The following is an 18,009-nucleotide window of genomic DNA, read 5'->3' on the forward strand; positions in this document are numbered from 1 at the left end:
GCTCTGTCTCCTGACACCCCTTCACCCCTCCTCATCTGTTCCCTTTCTACCACCCGAGCTGCGCAGAAGCCTGAGTGCACAAAGCCAAGTGAGAGGTCAGCAGTGTAATCACTTGGCTGCGTCTCCCAATGCCCAGTCAGTGTCAGCTTGTCAGGTGACACAAGATGAGGGCAGAGTGCCATAGTGAGTTGTCAAAAACGTGCCCTGGGTCTCTGCTGCACTTGGCTGTGGCACCGAATGATGAGCTAGGAGCGGGTGGCAGGTTCGCAGTGCAGTAGAGGGGTCACATTTCTTGTAATATAGCCTCCCGTGTGCTTAGTTTACACCACTCGGTGTAGGTTAGCCTATATATTGGTTACTTTGGACTGCAGTGGCATGTGTCATTGCCACTGAGACTTAAGAGTGTCCTTGTTTTTAATGTGAATCACCCTCCTAAACCTCGCTCTCTCTTTGCTGCACTGGCATTTGCTGCATTTTTGATGTATCAAACACTCAACTCCTGTGGCTTGAACAATGTCTCTGTAGCACAAGACATTGTCTGTATTAAGCTTGCATTCTCAAAATTTTTTCTACCTTTAGATGTAATAATTTGGCAGATGAGTTTGGCATCAGCCAAAGTAAAAAGTGACAAATTCCCCTTGGATGAAGAGCAAAAGGTCGACCCTTTTAAAGTGAAAAAATTCAATCTTATTAAAGTGTAAAAAGTTACAGATTCCACCTAAAACAACTGTGTAAAAACCCACAATAGAAATTCTTCATTGCCAAAAAGTGTAAAAAAAAAAAAAAACCCAAAATCTATCTGTAGACAAATTCCATCTGTCATAAATATGCAAAGTTACCAATTTTACACAAGTGCAAAAAGTTGACAGTTCAAAAAAGTGACATTATCTGTCACATGGAATTAAAATTATTCTGAGACATTTCCAGGCTCCTTGTCTACAGTTGTTTTTTTCTATTCCAAAGATATTGCAGATAGAGTCACAGGAAAATCATCAGGCTTTCCAAGACTTTTAGATATGAAAAACCTCGAAAAACTATGAAACCGATGATAAAACAGGACTGTGATCAAAGGCTGTTGTGCACTGAGCAGCACCATCAGTGGTCAGAACTATTTTGGTGAAAAAAGGCCATATGTTCACTAAAAACTAGAACTTTCAATCACGCCACAAAGACAGGTAATAGAAGAGAAATTAGATTAACTATTGAGACCTTAATGTATATTTGTCTGTATGAAACAGAGTTTTGGTGCTTAATTGTGATTGGCTGAGCCACGTTCTATAAACACACACCTGTGACCGCATTACATCATTATTCATCCACCTAGCACTGTCCTTTTTCACTCCCTCTCAATCCTTTGTCTGTCACCCTTCAGGATCCGGCCCTGAGACTTTATAAAGAGCTGAATAAACCGTTAATGTGAGAGAACTTGCCTTGCTGTTCCATTCTCTATCATTGGTCTAAACCCGAGCCTCAGACTGAGGCTGAGTCCTTGTGCTTGGTTGTTCCCATGTAGGCTTTTGTGTGTTTCTTAAGTGAACAACTGAGCAGTTGATGAGTCACACACTTGTATGTGTGCGTCACCTTGTGATGTAAGTCACTCAGTGAGAACCCAAAGGACACAAACACACACTCAGACTGTAACAGCTTCCATGCCAGCTGCAGAGTGACGGCTAGCTTTGCTGTCAGTAACACTTGCACAGAGAGTGCAGGTACATTTGTGTACGTACAGATACTGCATCTGTGCATATCTGCTGAAATGGCTGCAGTCTTGAAGAAGTGGTTTCACTTGTACCATAAATGCAGGTAAACTGATAAACGTGTTTTGCTGTTTTTAGTCCATTTATTACAAATTCTGTATAGTTTATATTACTGTTTCTAGGGATTTAACAATATATTGAATATTGCAATATCTCAATAAAAAAAATTCTGTGATACTACGTGGTTAATTGTTTTTATTTTTTAAAAGAACAGCTAATTTAAGCATGCTTGGGTCATGGCTAATTTTATATGAACAAAACAAAAATTCTGTACACATCAGATTTATTATTTAATCATTTCATTTTATTTTTTGCAGGTTTTTCAATATCAATATTGAGAGCTTTTTATCGTTGTATTCTTGTACTGAGTTTTTATTTATTTATTTACTTTTTAGTGTAAAACAACTTTATTAAGGAGGCATTTTTTGTATAACCCTCCAGACCTGCAAATCATTCTGTATGAAGACACTGTTCCTTTAAATACTGATATAATGTATTTGATTTCTGTCACTTTACATCACATTTGAAGTTAATTAAACTTAAATTAATATCTATTTCACTGTTATAAACAATTAAAGATGATTAATAATGTATATTCATTATTAGTAATGCTATAATTTGTAATCATAATGTAATTTTGATCATCTCTTCTCAGCTATGATATGCTGTTATATATATAAGTTTATAAACAAATTATTTTACAATGATAAAATTACGTTAAAAATAGCCTTACTAAGTAAAATAACTATTAACTATCAATTTACCATTTATTAAAGTGTTACCATGCTTTACATGTTGACTCGTGGCCCAAACACAAAGTGGGTAATGCGCCCCAACGAAAAAAAAAAAACAGGAAAATCACACTATCATCTTGTCTCTAACATTTGGTCTGCGAAGGAACATTAAAAGGGTTTTAAAGCAGCGAGATTTCCCATCATCCTGTACGAACAAGAGTCCTGGGATCTGTGCAAAATTGGACGTTCTGCCAGCCTTTCCCCCCCAGCCAGAGAGTAAATTAATAATGGCTGCTGTAACACATCAGGACGTTCTACACCAGGCTGTTACATAACACTGCGCCGGGGTGGTCATGAAAGATTCAGATATAACACACGCTCTGACTTGCCACCAGCTACTGTAGTGTAACTGCACTGTTTGGAAGGAGGCAAACCAGGATTTAGCACAGAAATAAGAGCTCAAAGCTTATGTGTTTGTAAATGACTGCTTTTTTTTTAAGAGACTGTAAATCTAAAGGAAATCTCATCCTCTGGTTCCTTTAACTTAGAGTTTACAATTTTCACTTTTTCCCAGCACAACATGGTCTCATGGGGGGTGTGATGAAATGCATGGAAAGCTTTTAGAGATCTCAAAGGCTCACAAACTGATTCACTACAACAAACTGTGAGGGCAGACGTGTCTGAGACCATCTGTGAATGACTCACTTTGACAGCAATAAGCCACATTACAAATATGTCACATAAAAATTTCAGCTAATAAACTCAGAGTCGCATTTGTCAAGCTTGATTTTGTGATTTACATAAAAGCCTGCAGGTGCAACAAAGATGTCAGTTTGAGTGAAGTTATTTGGACTGAATGTGGAACGGGCAGCCAACCTTATGAGTGTGTGTATTAACAGAATGATTTGTATTTCAGCTAACAATTAAGGAAGCTAAGGAGCAGGTAACGTAAAGGAGTTAATGCAGAGAAGAGAAGAGGCTGGTAGAAATATCAACATTTTCCTCAGACATAAAATCACACACACAAAAAAAACTATTAATACAACATAAATGTTAAAATGGGTAAGATATCAGATTCCAGATATCAATGTCTAAAATGGTTAAGAACCCACTAAAATTGGTTAAGGACACAGGTATCAATGCTAAAAATGGTTAAGAGCAAACACAGGCTCTCAGAAAATTTCTGCAGAGGTCAGCGATTATCTTTGAAGGAAACAAGAAGGAAACTGATTGACGATTGTGAATGTTCAGTTACCAACGGTGATGTAAAGCACTTATGCACTGTGCTCTCGGTGCTATCTTTATTCAGGTCCACCGCTTTGTGGAATGACGACGTCACAAAATTCACATTTTAATTTTTTATGTTGCATCTTGATCCCTTGCTTTTCCTTGACATTTTTCTCCCATGAATAAGTGATATGAAGACATTCCCTGATACAGATAACAGAGGAGGAGGGAAGCAGAAAAGAACATTCAGGGGGAAACATTATGTTTCATCTTATGTCTGTTTTGTCTTGTAATGTATTTTTTGTTTTCTTATATCTGTTTCATCTTGGTATGTCTTCTAAGTCCTTTTTGTCTTGTTACATCTTTCTTGTCTGTTATGTCTTTTAGATATTGTATGTCTTGTTATGTCCGTTTTGTCATGTCTTTTTTGTCTTGTTACATGTCTTCCAGTTTCTTACATCCTATTACTTTTTTTTTGCCTTGATGCGTATTTTTTTTTTTTGGTTTAATCTTTTGTGCTTTGTTATATGTATTTTTTGTCTTCCTAAGTCTTTTTTGTCTTTTTACGTATTTTAATAACATATTTTTGTTATATCTTTTTCATCTTGTTATGTGTTTTTCAACTTGTTTAGTCTTTTTTGTCTTATCCCATTGTTTAGTCTTGTTCAGTCCTTTACATTGTTTTGTCTTTTTATGTTGTTTTGCAGTGTTTATGTCTTGCTATCTTTTATAATGTTTTTGTCTTATCATCCTGTTTAGTCTTTTTTTTTTTTTTGTTTTATTTCATTGTATCAGGTTTCGTCCTTTACATTGTTTTTGTCTTGTAACGTCTTGTACAATGTTATTGTCTTGTTATGGCTTATTCATCCTGTTACAATGTAGACTTATTGACATTAATGGTTCAGTAGTAAAAATACATGACTTAAAGGGTCATTCAACCAATTTACTAAAAAAAAAACACCTAAAAAAAAAAATCAGTACAGTATGATGTGTATTTCCAGTTTGTTCTCGGACAACCTTTGTTGGGTTTTGACTTCTTTAAGACATTTAGTCGACATTGAGGCAGAAGGTGTGGAGTCTGGGGTAAATTTAGCATGACAGAAACAGCATGCAGGCTCTCTGCAATCCACCACAGGAACTATTTTGGACGGTTGTTCGGAGCTGCTGACAGGTTCCTCATTGAGCTGCAGGGTCTATGGACACATAAGACTTCCACCTCAGCAAATATTACAGAAATCAATCAGGCACAACCTACAGCAGCTCTACAGTTGTCACTTTCTTAAACTCTAAATGTGTGGTTAATATTTCCCTGATTAAAGAGGCATCAAAAACTGAATCCATGGGTTTTGACATAAATGGGCATTATTCTATTAGTTTCACTTTTTAAAATGAAATAGCACCAAAGTTAAAATTTTGTATGTATATATAATATTGTAATGTATTTTATAAGACTATAAACATTTTATTGTCACAAATTTCCACCTAGAACCATCACAAAAAATTCAACCAAACTGATATGATCCTCTCTGTCAATAACTGCTTGATGGAGCACTAGTAATGAAAAACATTATGTTTTAACCAAACAAGATGTGCAGATGTACTTTGTAGAGGCTGATATTTTGGGTGCATCAGGCAGCAAAATATATTGTTTTAAAAACAGCTGAGACCTTCGAAATCCAAAGGCAAAAGCTTCTATTATTAATCGTCTTCAAACAACAGGTGGCTTTTGACATCGGACAAACTGTACAGACGGGAACACTATAGTCTGGCCAGAAAACAAACATCTACACTGACGAGATGTCGTCGGAGAATAACTCCAAGGACAATTTATCTAAACATAACTCCTGTCACATTTAATGACATCATGTCGGACAAATTAGTTCTTAATTTAGCGCTTCTTTCACACTGTTAATTGGGGATTGCAGGGAAGGTAAGAGGAAATCTATCAAGATGTGATGTTTGCCTCACACAACTTGACAGCACTGCCACTTAATGATGGGACTTGTTGAGTATTGGCAGCTGTGCTACTTGAATCCGAAAGTGGCCTTCTGACGGACGCAGCTGAGGTTTAAGGGGGGGCTGTTTAAAATGTTGAACAGTCTCAAAGTATATCTTGGTGGAAATGAAGTAGCTTGAAGCTAAAGCACCTAATCTGGAGTTCATGAGGTAAAGGGGCCATGAGGACTTGGCCTGTTGGCCCAGCCTGGTCCAAGATTACTTGTGGTAATGAGATCCGATGCTACTTATGCATTCTGGATGTGGGGTGACAAGGCCTGCCTCTTAAAATCAGAGTCAGTAATAGTTAGCTGGCTGCCTGTCAGGTTCACAGGTTGTTTCATGGGATGGACAAGCTCCAGAGTTAAAACTGACTCTGATGAAGAAGAATTACACTTTGTGTCCACTAGGGATTGCAGACCTGGATAATTATATTCTCTGTTGACAGCAGGAAGCCTTGGAAGAGCCTGACAGAGTTTTCAATAGCCTGGTTGCTAACAACATGAGACAATTGACTGTGAAATCCCACCCCTATTAGTTACTATTTCTATGTCAAACACGTTGTCACTCCCAACTCGTTAAATATGGCAGCTTGGTCAGTGGTCCATGCTTAAAACTAGCCTGTCACAGTTCTCATGATTATAACACAATTATCATGGCCAAAAGAATTCACAATAACAATATTATTGCGATATCTATAGAAATGTTGAAAATATTGTGGTATCAGTCAACAGTACTTGGCTAGGTTTAGGCCCAAAAATACTCAGATAGGTTTAAGCCAGAGATTTTCAAACTGAGGTCTGTGGACCAGCAGGGGTGGTTCTTTAAAATTCCTTAAAACAAAATCCTCTCAAGTTGTGGGTCTGTGTCAAATGTGCAAACAAAATTTCTTGGTTAGGATTTAGAAAAGCACATGGTTTGGATTACAAACAAAGGTGCGTGGGATACCTTGGTTAACAAAACATACACAACGTAACACATCCAAGTTACGGAACATGAACCCCCGTCTCCTGGATGAAAGTCTTGTTGAAGTGTTTGTTGGACCGATCCATTCACCCAACCGCCTCTGAATGCAGACTTTCTCACTCTGCATCACTCTACATGACTTTGTTTGCACATCAAAACATAATGTGAGGGCACAAGCATAGCATGCAGCACAGCAAGAATGAGTCCTAAAACCTAAAAATGTATCAGCATGTAATGGGTAGTCTGTTCCCAGCCAACTCATTTTAACACAAACATTTTGTAAAAGGGGTCTTGATTATGCATGTGATGACTATTTTCTCAGAAACATAATTTATAAGCAAAAGTCATTTAGAGTCACAACTTTAATTATAAGCTTTAAGTCTTTTTATTTATCTGCACATTAGAATCTCTTTACATGTATTTTTATGCATTGTAATACCAGACTTTACATCCAAGTAAATTAAAGTTCTGGTTTTATTTTTACCTAAAAGTGGCTACTGCACTGAGAAATTGAGGTGATTCACGGGGATGAGGTGCGATGCCTAAAATAGCAGATACAACATTAGACTCTTTCTCTTTTTCCATCAATACCATCCGCTACCATTAAAAATGTAAGCATGAAATTTATTGTGCCGGTGAAAGGAGGAGGGCTCCAACACTCGGTTTGGATGACAGTTACCACAGCGACAGGCTGACCTTTTCCAAGATCTCTAAGTAGATGGAAGCAGATTAGAAAAGACAAAGCAGAAGCCTCCTTCAAACCATGAAGATTCCCTGCACATTATGAGACTACGTGTTGGCTTGCCTTGTCTGCACCTATGACACCTTTCTCAGTTATTAACATAATTTGATACGACCTGGGGGTTGGAATGGAGAAAAAAGCAGCCCTCAAGCAGTCTTTTCCCTCAGCTGTTTCCTTACAAGAATACTGTCAGGGCTCTGTAATTCTAACCCCATCTCTCTGTACCATGGGGTGTCTTATAGCAATATAATGATCAATGAATTAAGGATTATTTTACTGTTCCTGTCACTCTGTAAGTGTCTGCTAAATATAAAAGATGAAATCATAAAATATTTTGTTTCATAGTGCTGTGAATATGAGCAATAGAAATCTTGAATTTCAGAGTGAATAGCTTGACCAGTTATTTTAGAACCTGGAGCATTTCACTCCCAGTTTTGGTTAGTTCTTCAGCTCTATTTCTAGTCGCAGTCTAGATGCTCTGGAACTGGAATTGGATTGTTAATTCAATTAACCGTATATTAGCTACATGAATACAATGAAAACATTTAGCAATACACGCTGCTGGTGCTCCATAATGAACAAGAAAAAAAAGAAAAACAAACAAAAAAACAAGAAGAGTAGGGAGTGTTTTGAGACAGCTCTTACCAGTAAAGCTCAGATGACACCAGCATCGCTGGTCAGATTTTAGACAATGATGAGACCTGATTCCTATTAAAGGAGGAAATAGGAATCAGGAGGAAACAGTCTCACAGAGTGGTGCACAGAAAACAACCTGTTGCTCAACGCCAGAAGAAACAAACAGCTGATTGTTGATTTTCCAAAAATGGAGGCAGAGATGCTCACCCCTGTCTACATTAGGGGTGTCTCTGTCAATTAAAAGCATTTTTTATATTTAGACTAGTCAACCAGTTTAACAGTAACAAAACACTCAGAGAGCAGTTAAAATTGAGCACAACTTATTAACTGTCTGCAAAAATACAATGTGTATTAAGAGCCATTTGAAGCCACATTCTTCAAGTCAATCATATTTTTAATGCTGCTGAAATCTGTGGCGCTTTGTAATAGGAACATTGCACATTATCCTTCAATACATAACAACTCACTAAATGCTTCGACTTTTCAGACTGAACAGCATCACAGTGTGTGTCAGCTGCATGACAACTTAGAGGCAACTGTGCATGAATAAGTTGTTGATTAATAGTTTAATCTACAAATATTTCTGGGGTGGATTAGCGAGGGTGGTGATGTTTAATCCTATGGTTGACTAATCGCGCACATCCCCAGTTTACGTCAGTGGAGCTGAGGTGGATCAAGTGAATGTTTTAGGCTCCTACATGACAAAGAACCTGTCACACATCTCCACCCGGGTAAAGAAGGCTCAGAAACAGCTGTATTTCTTAAGGAAACTTAAGAAGACAAAATCCTGACTTAAAACACCACAAACTGGCATCATGGGATGCGGCCCAGGACAGAAAAACCCGACAGAACATCATTGGTACCCATCTATCCTACACCTATCTCTGTCCTACAGGTAAAAAAAAAAAAAAAACTACAGGTGAGTCCACAGAAGTTCTGACTGGCACAGTTTGACCTGATGGTGTCACTTGATAAGAAGTTTATTTACCGAAGAGATCACAGTTAATCCTGAGGGCTACATGAATGCATGCACCAAATTTCAGTCTCAACCCATGAACTGAATGACAGAGCAGTGTTTCCGTCTGTAGCATTAGCATTAACAAAAGAAAATCTCCACACTTGCGTAGGTGCTCCAAGTTCTCTGATGGTGTGAACATAAAGATCAAACCCTGCAGTGCTGGAAAAAGGCTTTCTCGATATAAAGCATATCAAGAGTAATCTGGACATTTACACTGTGTGATGATTATACCTTTGCACTTGAATGGTGATGTGGTGCTATATATTTTATTTAGTTGCATCTTACTGTAGATTGTGGTTTTATGTTGTTTCTTACCTTTTCCCCCTTATTTTTCCTTAACTCTAGTCAACTTGCAAAGGGTCAGTATATGAAAGCTTACAGATTGGTTAAATTTACCATGTTTACATTATAACAACATCAATGTATATCTGGTTACTGCTATCTGTTCCTACAGTTTACTGAACGGCAGACAGGGTGCCATAGCAACAATATGTGTGCGTGTGTATTGGGGGAGAGAGATGGTATGTTGGTAAAGACGGTGGCAAGTGAAAGATCACTGAAATTTGAGCTGTGTGGAGTGCAGTGATTGATGAGTATGGGCATTTACACTATGCAGTATGCCAAAGGTCAGAGTCCAAACAGAGAGAGAATGAATATGCAGACAAGCGTTCTCAAAATTAGAAATTCATTCAGTCACAGCCTTTGGCGTATGGTTGCTAATTTTGCACTCTGCCTGTTAGTCTTTAATCATGTCTTTGGATGAGTTCTGCTTCATAATATTTGGTCTGAGTCATAATAATGAGAGATATTTTTGGCTAAAGTGCTGCAGGTGAGGTGAGCTCATCAGGCCTGTCAAATCTATCTCTATCTCCTGAGTGTGCTTCCAGTTCATTAAATAGATTGCTGTTGTTACTTTGCACAGATTGAATGTTGGACACCTGTGATTAATTCTACTAGATATTAAATGAGACTGAAAAATTGTACATTGAGGGCCATGTTAAACCCCATTGCTAAGACAGACAGTTTGCTGTCTCCAAATCAACAAATGTTACAGAGAAGCAGAGACAGATTGGCATTGCATAGTTTAACAAAACAGTAGAAAGGTTTTTAAAATTTTATATCTTTTGCCTAATTATCAACATGCTCCTCTTGTTTGTGAGTTCAAGCAGGTCAACTGGTTACTGTTGCAAAAAGCAGATTAGAAACTTAAAATGCAAAATCTTTCCACCCTCCTTAATTACTGTTGCTACGCCTCTCATTTTTCCATTCTTGCGTTGCACATATGCCGTTTACTACAAAAGTGAAAAAATGACTGCAAAAAGGTAATATTGCTTTTCTTGGAGCTCCATGTACACTGCTTCAGCATATAGATAAACACAAGGCTTTCTGAATGGTTGACTGAAAGAAACTTCAGCTGGTGATGCCAAAAAACAGCAACAATAACAGAATCAGCAATACAGGTTTGAAGAGATCTTGTCATTAGTCGATCAACAGAAAATTAATCAGCAGCTATTCTGACTGAGCTGATCATTTGAGTAATTTTCTAAGAAAATGCACCAAAATTTGATGTTTTCAGTTGGGGCTAGATATTAGTACTTTACACCTTTAAAAGGCTAGACTAAAATAGCTAGGTACCTCTTAGCATCAAAGTCCAACTGTCTTCACTTTTTTACTTCTTTTTGGACAACACATTCCCATACAAAGCCAAAACATGCTAACATCTAGTTTGGCCTGCATGTAAAGCAGTGTTAGTAGTCACCCTACAACTCATTTAGCAAAACAAATGTCAAACGATGTGACACTTCATGGATCTCTTTCATTGAGTTTTATGGAATAAACAAAACTATTTTAATGTTATATTGCATATTTCCAAATCCTGGCCATGACAGAGGGGGTAGCCAGAGCCTAACACCGTGGTGAGGCAACACTGGATTATTTTTCACAGACTAAGACAACTCCAGCAGGGGTCAAAGGTGTTGGACATATTTTAGGAGTGACAGGGTGACTCTTTCCGTCATGCAATCTTTTTGAGTGGAAAATGCTGAGTTTGTTGGTGACGTGTGTCACACTATCGCTACACAGGGAGGTTTTGCTACCTGTCTTAGCTGTCAGGATTTCTGCCATGTCTGCATTTTTGCCCTCTCATTGCTCTTTTTAAAGACAGCTTCTAGCTTCAACAGGTTTGCTGTTAATGTTAACAACATTTTTTAACAGTCAAATGAAACTATGCAGCACACTGTAGACACTATGCAAAACCACACAATGCTAGGATAAACTAGCATGTTGTGGCTGCTACCATCAACTTATCACAAGGGTCCTCAGCCTTTAGTTTATCCTCTTCCCTTACTGTCCCATCAAATAAAATGTATGAATGTATGAAATGTATGAATATTGATGTTTATTATTCTTCGTTATATCAGGGAGCAGGAAGCAGGCACTATTAATGTCATCCCAGACTGCAAACACCTTGTCTCACTCTTCCCTTACAAGTGTTTAAGAGCCAACAGAAGCTGTGAAACTTGCACAAAACACAAAAGTGTCCATCTAACCCTCCAGTGCTTGATTTGTCTGTTCCAGGCTAGTATAGAAACATGGCATAAGTCTTATACATCGGGTCTTTAACCTTTAAAGGAAACAAGCTAAATTGATTTGAAGGTTAATGTGAGCCTTGTGCATGGTGGTTCTCTGCAAGTTTTGTAATTGCACGTTGCAGAAGGTAGTTTCAAATTGTGGGGGACACTCACCTAGCATGACAGCAATGCAGTTTTGAATTGTGTCTTATCCGGTGTCAAGACTGCAAACGTCACATCAGCATCATGTTCAAGGTGCACTTAAGCATCTGTTTATATGTACTGTAATGGAAATGAAAAAGACTTCAAGTCTCAAGGCGATTGACTGCAATAGATTTTTGAGTTTTGAATTTTGAACCCAAATTCTTAATTTTTGAAAAAGTTTTATGAACTACTAATATTTTGTTGAGATAATTAACCTTTTTATTGGTCAGCAAAACTTTTTCAAGTTTATGTCAAAACTTAAGAGTTTGAGTTGGGCTCAAAATGGTTATGTAATAAACCCTGTGATATACAGTAAATGTAAATGTACACCATGGTATCTTGAAGTAGAATCATATATAAATGACACATCCTATCATATGTATGTATACGGTCCAGGCTTTTAACAAAGGCAGTTTAGCTTTGATTCCCTGAGCTCTGCACTTTAATAATTCATACTTCCTGATTCATAGGTGGTAATGACCAGCTATTTTAAGCATCCCCTCTGCGCACCTCTTGTGCTCTATCCTGATTGGCTGAACAGTCATGCCTGGCAGGAAGTCAGTAACAAACACACAGTCCGACAGGGACCTGCTCCGGTAAGCATCTCTCTCTCAAGCCAAGAAGCACCACTTGGCAGCATGGAGAGGAAATTGATCAGATCCAGTGACTTAGGTGTGTAAATGATGGTTTAGGACTCCAGCGTGCACCCACAGGGGTGTGTGGTAATACAAAACAGAAGAGTGTGTGTTGCCTGAGAGAGCTGACGGAGGTGAGATATGGCCCTAAACTGTCTGTCCATCCCAGGAGGGCTTTTAGCCTCTTGCTAAGCATGCAGGGCTGTCCTGGGCTATTTACAGAGGTGACTTATGGAGGCTAGTGTAAGGTACACTGTGTCTCTGTAAGAAGACACTGCAGCTCTGACAGGCACAGGATTGCTGTGGTGAATAGACCGGCTGACAGTGGGGCCCAGGTGCATCAACTGTGGGCCGGCTGGTAAAGATTCCCTCAGATTTATTTATCCAATAAGAGTTTGCAGATAATGCACACTCTTTACTGCCAACTGATTAGCAGCACCACTGGAGTAATTCAGTTGTAAGCACCTGGCTCAAAGGCACCTCAGCAATATTTGTTCAAAGACTCATTTACCGGCCTCAGTGTTCCACTGGTCTCAGGCTACACAATATAGTAAAACAAACAAACAAACGAACAAACAAAACCCCATGCAATTATTTTGCAATTGTAGCATGATTTATGATTAATGCACTCTAAACCTGAATATGTTACTCAGAAAATTGAGGCAATCACTTTTTTGTTACATGCATTCTTTGATTAGTTAAATTAGAATTAATCATTATTTTATTAAGCCACATCATATATTTTCAGTAATAAAACTCAGAATTTTCATTCACCCCTCTTATTGCAATAGTTAAAACAAAAAACATATAAAAACCTGTTATTTAATGTTCAAAAAAAATTATCTTAATCAAAAATTGTGAGTTCAACAAACACAACTGGTACTTGCAGGCCAGGACATCTCTGCAGCACTATAGTACTTCCTCATAATGATGTTTTGTCACACATTTTCCCTTCATCAAATTATTGCAGCTTCTATGATTTGGCCATACTGCAGTTCTCTAAAATTTGATTAATTGTGTGGCCCCATGCTTGCCAACCCTCCCGATTTTCCGTGGAGACCCCTGTTTTCACAGCTTTTTTTGCCTTTTCATTATTACAACCTCCCTCTGACTAACACTGAACAGTGTGTACAACTGAAAATCTACTGTTTCCACCCAGACAGCAATACAGCTACACCAAACGAGACATCCTGGAAAGAAGAATTCCCAAAGTTTCAAAAGAAAGGGGCATGCATTTTTCTTTCAGTGACGGGGGCAAAAAATGAATGAATGAAAGAAAACTGGTGAATATTAATTCATGCCAAAAATAAAATGAAAAGTATTTAACATAAAATACTGAACTGTTACTTATTCTGTCATTTTCATTCTTTAAAAGTCACCAGAATGCAGTAAACAAAGTGCCTGAAATTCTAATTTTTTGGTTTCAAAATCCTCCCTATTTTTAAGGTCTCAAGGTTGGTGAGTATGTGCAACCCTCCACTTGTCGCAAGCCTCATAACTATTTACTAATAGAGTCTCAGGTTAACTTGCAGTTAAACTGAACTGTAAATATGATCCAACATATCAGCAGGCAGAATCAACAGCACTTAGGAACTACATAATATAAACAAAGCATGACAGCATATCAATGGATTTTTTTGAAAATAAGTCTAAATGGTCTCTGATTCATGTCTTATTATTATATTATGTTATTTTGCTCATTTGTAACAAGGTCTGACAGGACTTTCTGACAGGAAACTGCTGTTACATGAGCCAAATTTTGCTTCCTCTCACTCAACCAGACTCTTTTAGCAAAAACAATAATTTTACCTCCCAGAACATAGGAGTTGCTTTCCCGCCACTGCGTAGATGTGTTTGGTTGTTTGTTTGTGTTATTGTTTAAATTTGTTGAATCCGAACTTTTTTTTATAACACCAAATAACACAAACAAACTAACAAATCAAGACAGTTGTAGATGAGGAACTCCTGTGTTCTGCATGGTAAAATGACTGATTTTGCAAGTGGAGTTCGGTTGGTTTGGTAAGAGCAATATTTGGCTTATACAATGCCTGTTTCCTGCCAAAAAACAGGTTGTCTGACTGTGAGGTGAAGCAGTGAAAATATTCTAAATATAGTGTACACTCGAACTATTTTTTTTTACGTGTCTATTTGCCGCTGACCGTGTCCACAGCAGCACATTGCTTAGCTTTCTACAACTGGCGATGTGGCAACCACTTTCCACTGTAGTTTATACTCTGACTATTGATAAGTACCTCATACAACCCTACTTCAGATAATCCAAACTATCCCTTTAAGTGAGCAGACTTAAATGAGTTAGCTTGTTCAGTGGAGCTATAGCCTATGTATGGACACAACATCATCTAGCCTGGGTTAGGCCTGGACTTTCTGCCCAATCTAGAAATTTTAAAGGAAACCATGAAGCTCCCGAAAAGGGGTCTCTCTTTGCTCTGGCACTTTTTTTCATTCACCAAGCAGTCACTACAGTAGTTTATGAGTTTATGAACTACGCTGACTTGGCTAGCATGATGTGCCTCAAGGCCAGGGAATTCTTGGATAAAACTTGTGTTTTTCCAGCACATCTAAAGGCAAAAGTGTTTATAGCGATCCCAAAGCGATAGTCTCTCCTTAAAGTGTTGCACTCATTTGCCCACGTGAAAAGTGATGGAAGTGGTTGTGTGAAGGACTACGCTTTGAGTTGCAAATATTGTTGGATGCAGACCCCATCTACTACCACCACAGGGAGTTTCAGACACTGCCAAAGCTTTCCAGTTGGAACTCACAGTGTTGAATGTTTGTTACCAAATATTGTGCACCAAACCCTCAGTCTTGGAGGAAATAGTTTGGCATAAATACATGTGCTGCTATGTGGAAGAGTACTATAAGCCTAATAATATAGTAATGTCCATCTTTGACCCAGTTATTATTAAAAATGGTAAATTCCCTTCATTTTTCATTTGTGTTCAAACACTGGCCAGGTTATGTTCTTTTGCTTATTTGGGTCATGACAAGTTGACTCAGTCACATCTTAACTGATAATCAGACAGCAGGTAATCGAGTGTGCGCTCACCTAAATCCTGACATATTCTTCTTGGCATATAGTTCCCTCTCAGCGCCAAGGAAACTAATAAAGAAGGAGGGGTCAGTACCTCACTGGTGCCACACTTGAAAGCTCTTGGCGCAATTAGCATAGTCGTAAATGGGCAGACCACAGATGCAATGTGCATTTTGACTTGTTGTTATTTAGCTATTGTTTCATGTTATTTAGCTAATGTTTCATGTTAATATTTAGCTTAGGCTTCATTTTATTTAGCTCATGATTCATGTTTTTTTAATGTACATCTTGTTTGTTGGTATATTCATTCATTAATATATTTGCATGAAAGTCACGTTAATGTCATGCTACATTTATGTTTGTGATAGCCATCAAAAGGACAGTATTGTCAGCTAAGGGTTAGTTTATCCTCCCGATGCACAATTAATAAACCCTTTTTCAATGTAGTGCAGATGTTATGTTTATGTCACGGTGTTGGGTGGAGGCAAAACAAAGGAAAAGCTGCAGGAGTAGTAGACCAAATAACTTGCCGAAAAAAATCAAATTTATGTGCTGTTGAATGCCAGAATTAAAAGAGTAATGACATCAAATTATGATCAAATTAAAGAGTTGGAGAGGTGGTCATCAAAAATGCTGTAGGTGTGGATTATGTTATCAGCCTGAATGTTTGTCATGCACACCTAGAGAAATTGGGAAACGAGGAGGAATATGTGACTACTCTCATAACGCTAACGCTCTTAGCGCATCAACTAGTTGACCACACACAGAAGAAACCATTGATGTGTCATAGGTGGAATGGCAATTGTAGAAAAATCATCCATCCACTGAGTAAGCATGTACAGGTTGGTTGGTCTGGTCTCATTGGTTAAGGTGAACTTTTTCCAAGTAACACTACACCTAAGCCCCGCCCACAAAAAGTGTCATAATGTTTACTAATAGAAAAAGGGTCTATATTTAGAGAAGGTTTGTAAATGTTTCGTTTGATTTCATGTGATATTTTCATAACATTAGCTATTTTTAGCTCTGTCAATCATGTAAAAGCTGCCCAATATTTATCCTAAACTCATTATTTTCATGTGCCACTTATAACTTTTTTAAAAATTTGACATGGTGAGCATTTTAATTTGACTCATCGTATGCCTACAATCATCATTGGATGCCATTTGGAGGCCAACAGACAATAAATTTATGCACACGTTTGGAAAAATCAGTTAGTGGGTTGTTCCCTGAAATGTGTTCTTTAATTTATTAGTGCCATTTTTTCATCAAAGGTGATACAGCATAGATATGTTGGGTTTTAGTATGATTCTCCATGCATCTCCCATAGACTTTAATACTTGCCACCAAAGTCTGGCACCAGAGCAAAGCAATGTTGGTTTATGATGTAATAACCCTTCCTCCTTTTTAAGTTTCCTTGATCAGTGCTGCCCTCCATCCTGTTCCTCCACATGCTCTAGCCTGCCTTCTTCAGGTCAGCATCTATCCAGTCATACTTGGCAGGACGCCTCAACTGAAGGATCCATGATTTTATCAACCTGACCTCACCACACCATTTCTGCCTGTCCTCGCTCTGTTCTTCCTCCTCACCACTCAAACCTAAAGTGTGAAAGCCACGACTGCATCCAGGAATCTCCAACTGGAGCCAAATTCTCCATGTGAAACCCTTACCTTCCTTCCCCTCTTCCCACCATGACCCTTCCCCCACATGGGCCACAGATCCATCCACTGTCATGCTTTGGCGGAGACCCACCTCCAGAGCCAGCTCCTCTATCTGAAACTGCTTCATGGCCATGCGGTTCCCATCCACATTTTTGTGGTAGTAGAGCACCATCACGTCGTATTTCTTCATGATGGACTTGTAGTTCTTGGCCGTGAGAGCATGGACGCGGTCTTTGCCGTCATACTCGGGGATCTCCAAGCCCTTCTCCCCCCAGGACAGGGTCCCCAAAGATAGGAAAACCCCCAAAAACACCCAGCCCCACTTCATGACTATTGTCACCTGGTGGATGCAAGAATGCCTCTTCTCAGTGCCTTAACTGCTGACGTGGGGTAGAAAAAATACACGTTTTTAACGTTGTCCCTAACGCAAGTTGATGTCAAGCAGGGAGAGTTAGGAACAAAGTCTGCTTCCTTTCCCCACCGGCTAGAGAGGAGCAGGTCTGACAGTGACACCCTCCCTTTAAAAAAGAGATACACGTGGTTCTACTGACGCCACTGGCCGCAGAAAGGGGGAGGTCCCTTTTGGGGGATGCAAATTGGTATGTGAGGCGAGGCGCTGATCCCACTCGTCCAAAAGCCATGCATTAGGCCAGCGGCGCTGCCAAAAAAGTAGGAGGGGAGGCGGGGGGGGGAGGGGGGTGTTTAGGTCATACAGCCACCTGTTTGAAGCTGTGGCTATGAAAAGGGACAGCGGTTGTGTTGGGTGTTTGGAGAGCTGCAGATACCAGCTCAGTGTCTTGGAGGACTGAAGGTA

The 18,009-nt window shown here is 38.8% G+C and overlaps 1 protein-coding gene across 2 annotated transcripts in view; it reads right to left on the minus strand.

Moving 5' to 3' along the window:
• Positions 1-17,694, minus strand: part of casq1b (calsequestrin 1b) — a 31,126-nt gene extending 13,432 nt beyond the window's left edge. Inside the window, exon 1 of one of the 2 annotated variants that reach the window (XM_084711599.1) lies at positions 17,287-17,694. In XM_084711599.1, coding sequence (XP_084567725.1) covers positions 17,287-17,523 — 237 coding nt within the window. In that variant the 5' untranslated portion in view covers positions 17,524-17,694. The remainder of the gene's footprint in view (positions 1-17,286) is intronic. The other variant, XM_084711600.1, reaches the window with a different exon arrangement.
• Between the last annotated feature and the right edge of the window lie 315 nt (positions 17,695-18,009).

Source organism: Lutjanus erythropterus, chromosome 23 (genome assembly GCF_056507025.1).
Source record: "Lutjanus erythropterus isolate fLutEry1 chromosome 23, fLutEry1.hap2, whole genome shotgun sequence".
Taxonomy (NCBI): Eukaryota; Metazoa; Chordata; class Actinopteri; order Lutjaniformes; family Lutjanidae; genus Lutjanus; species Lutjanus erythropterus.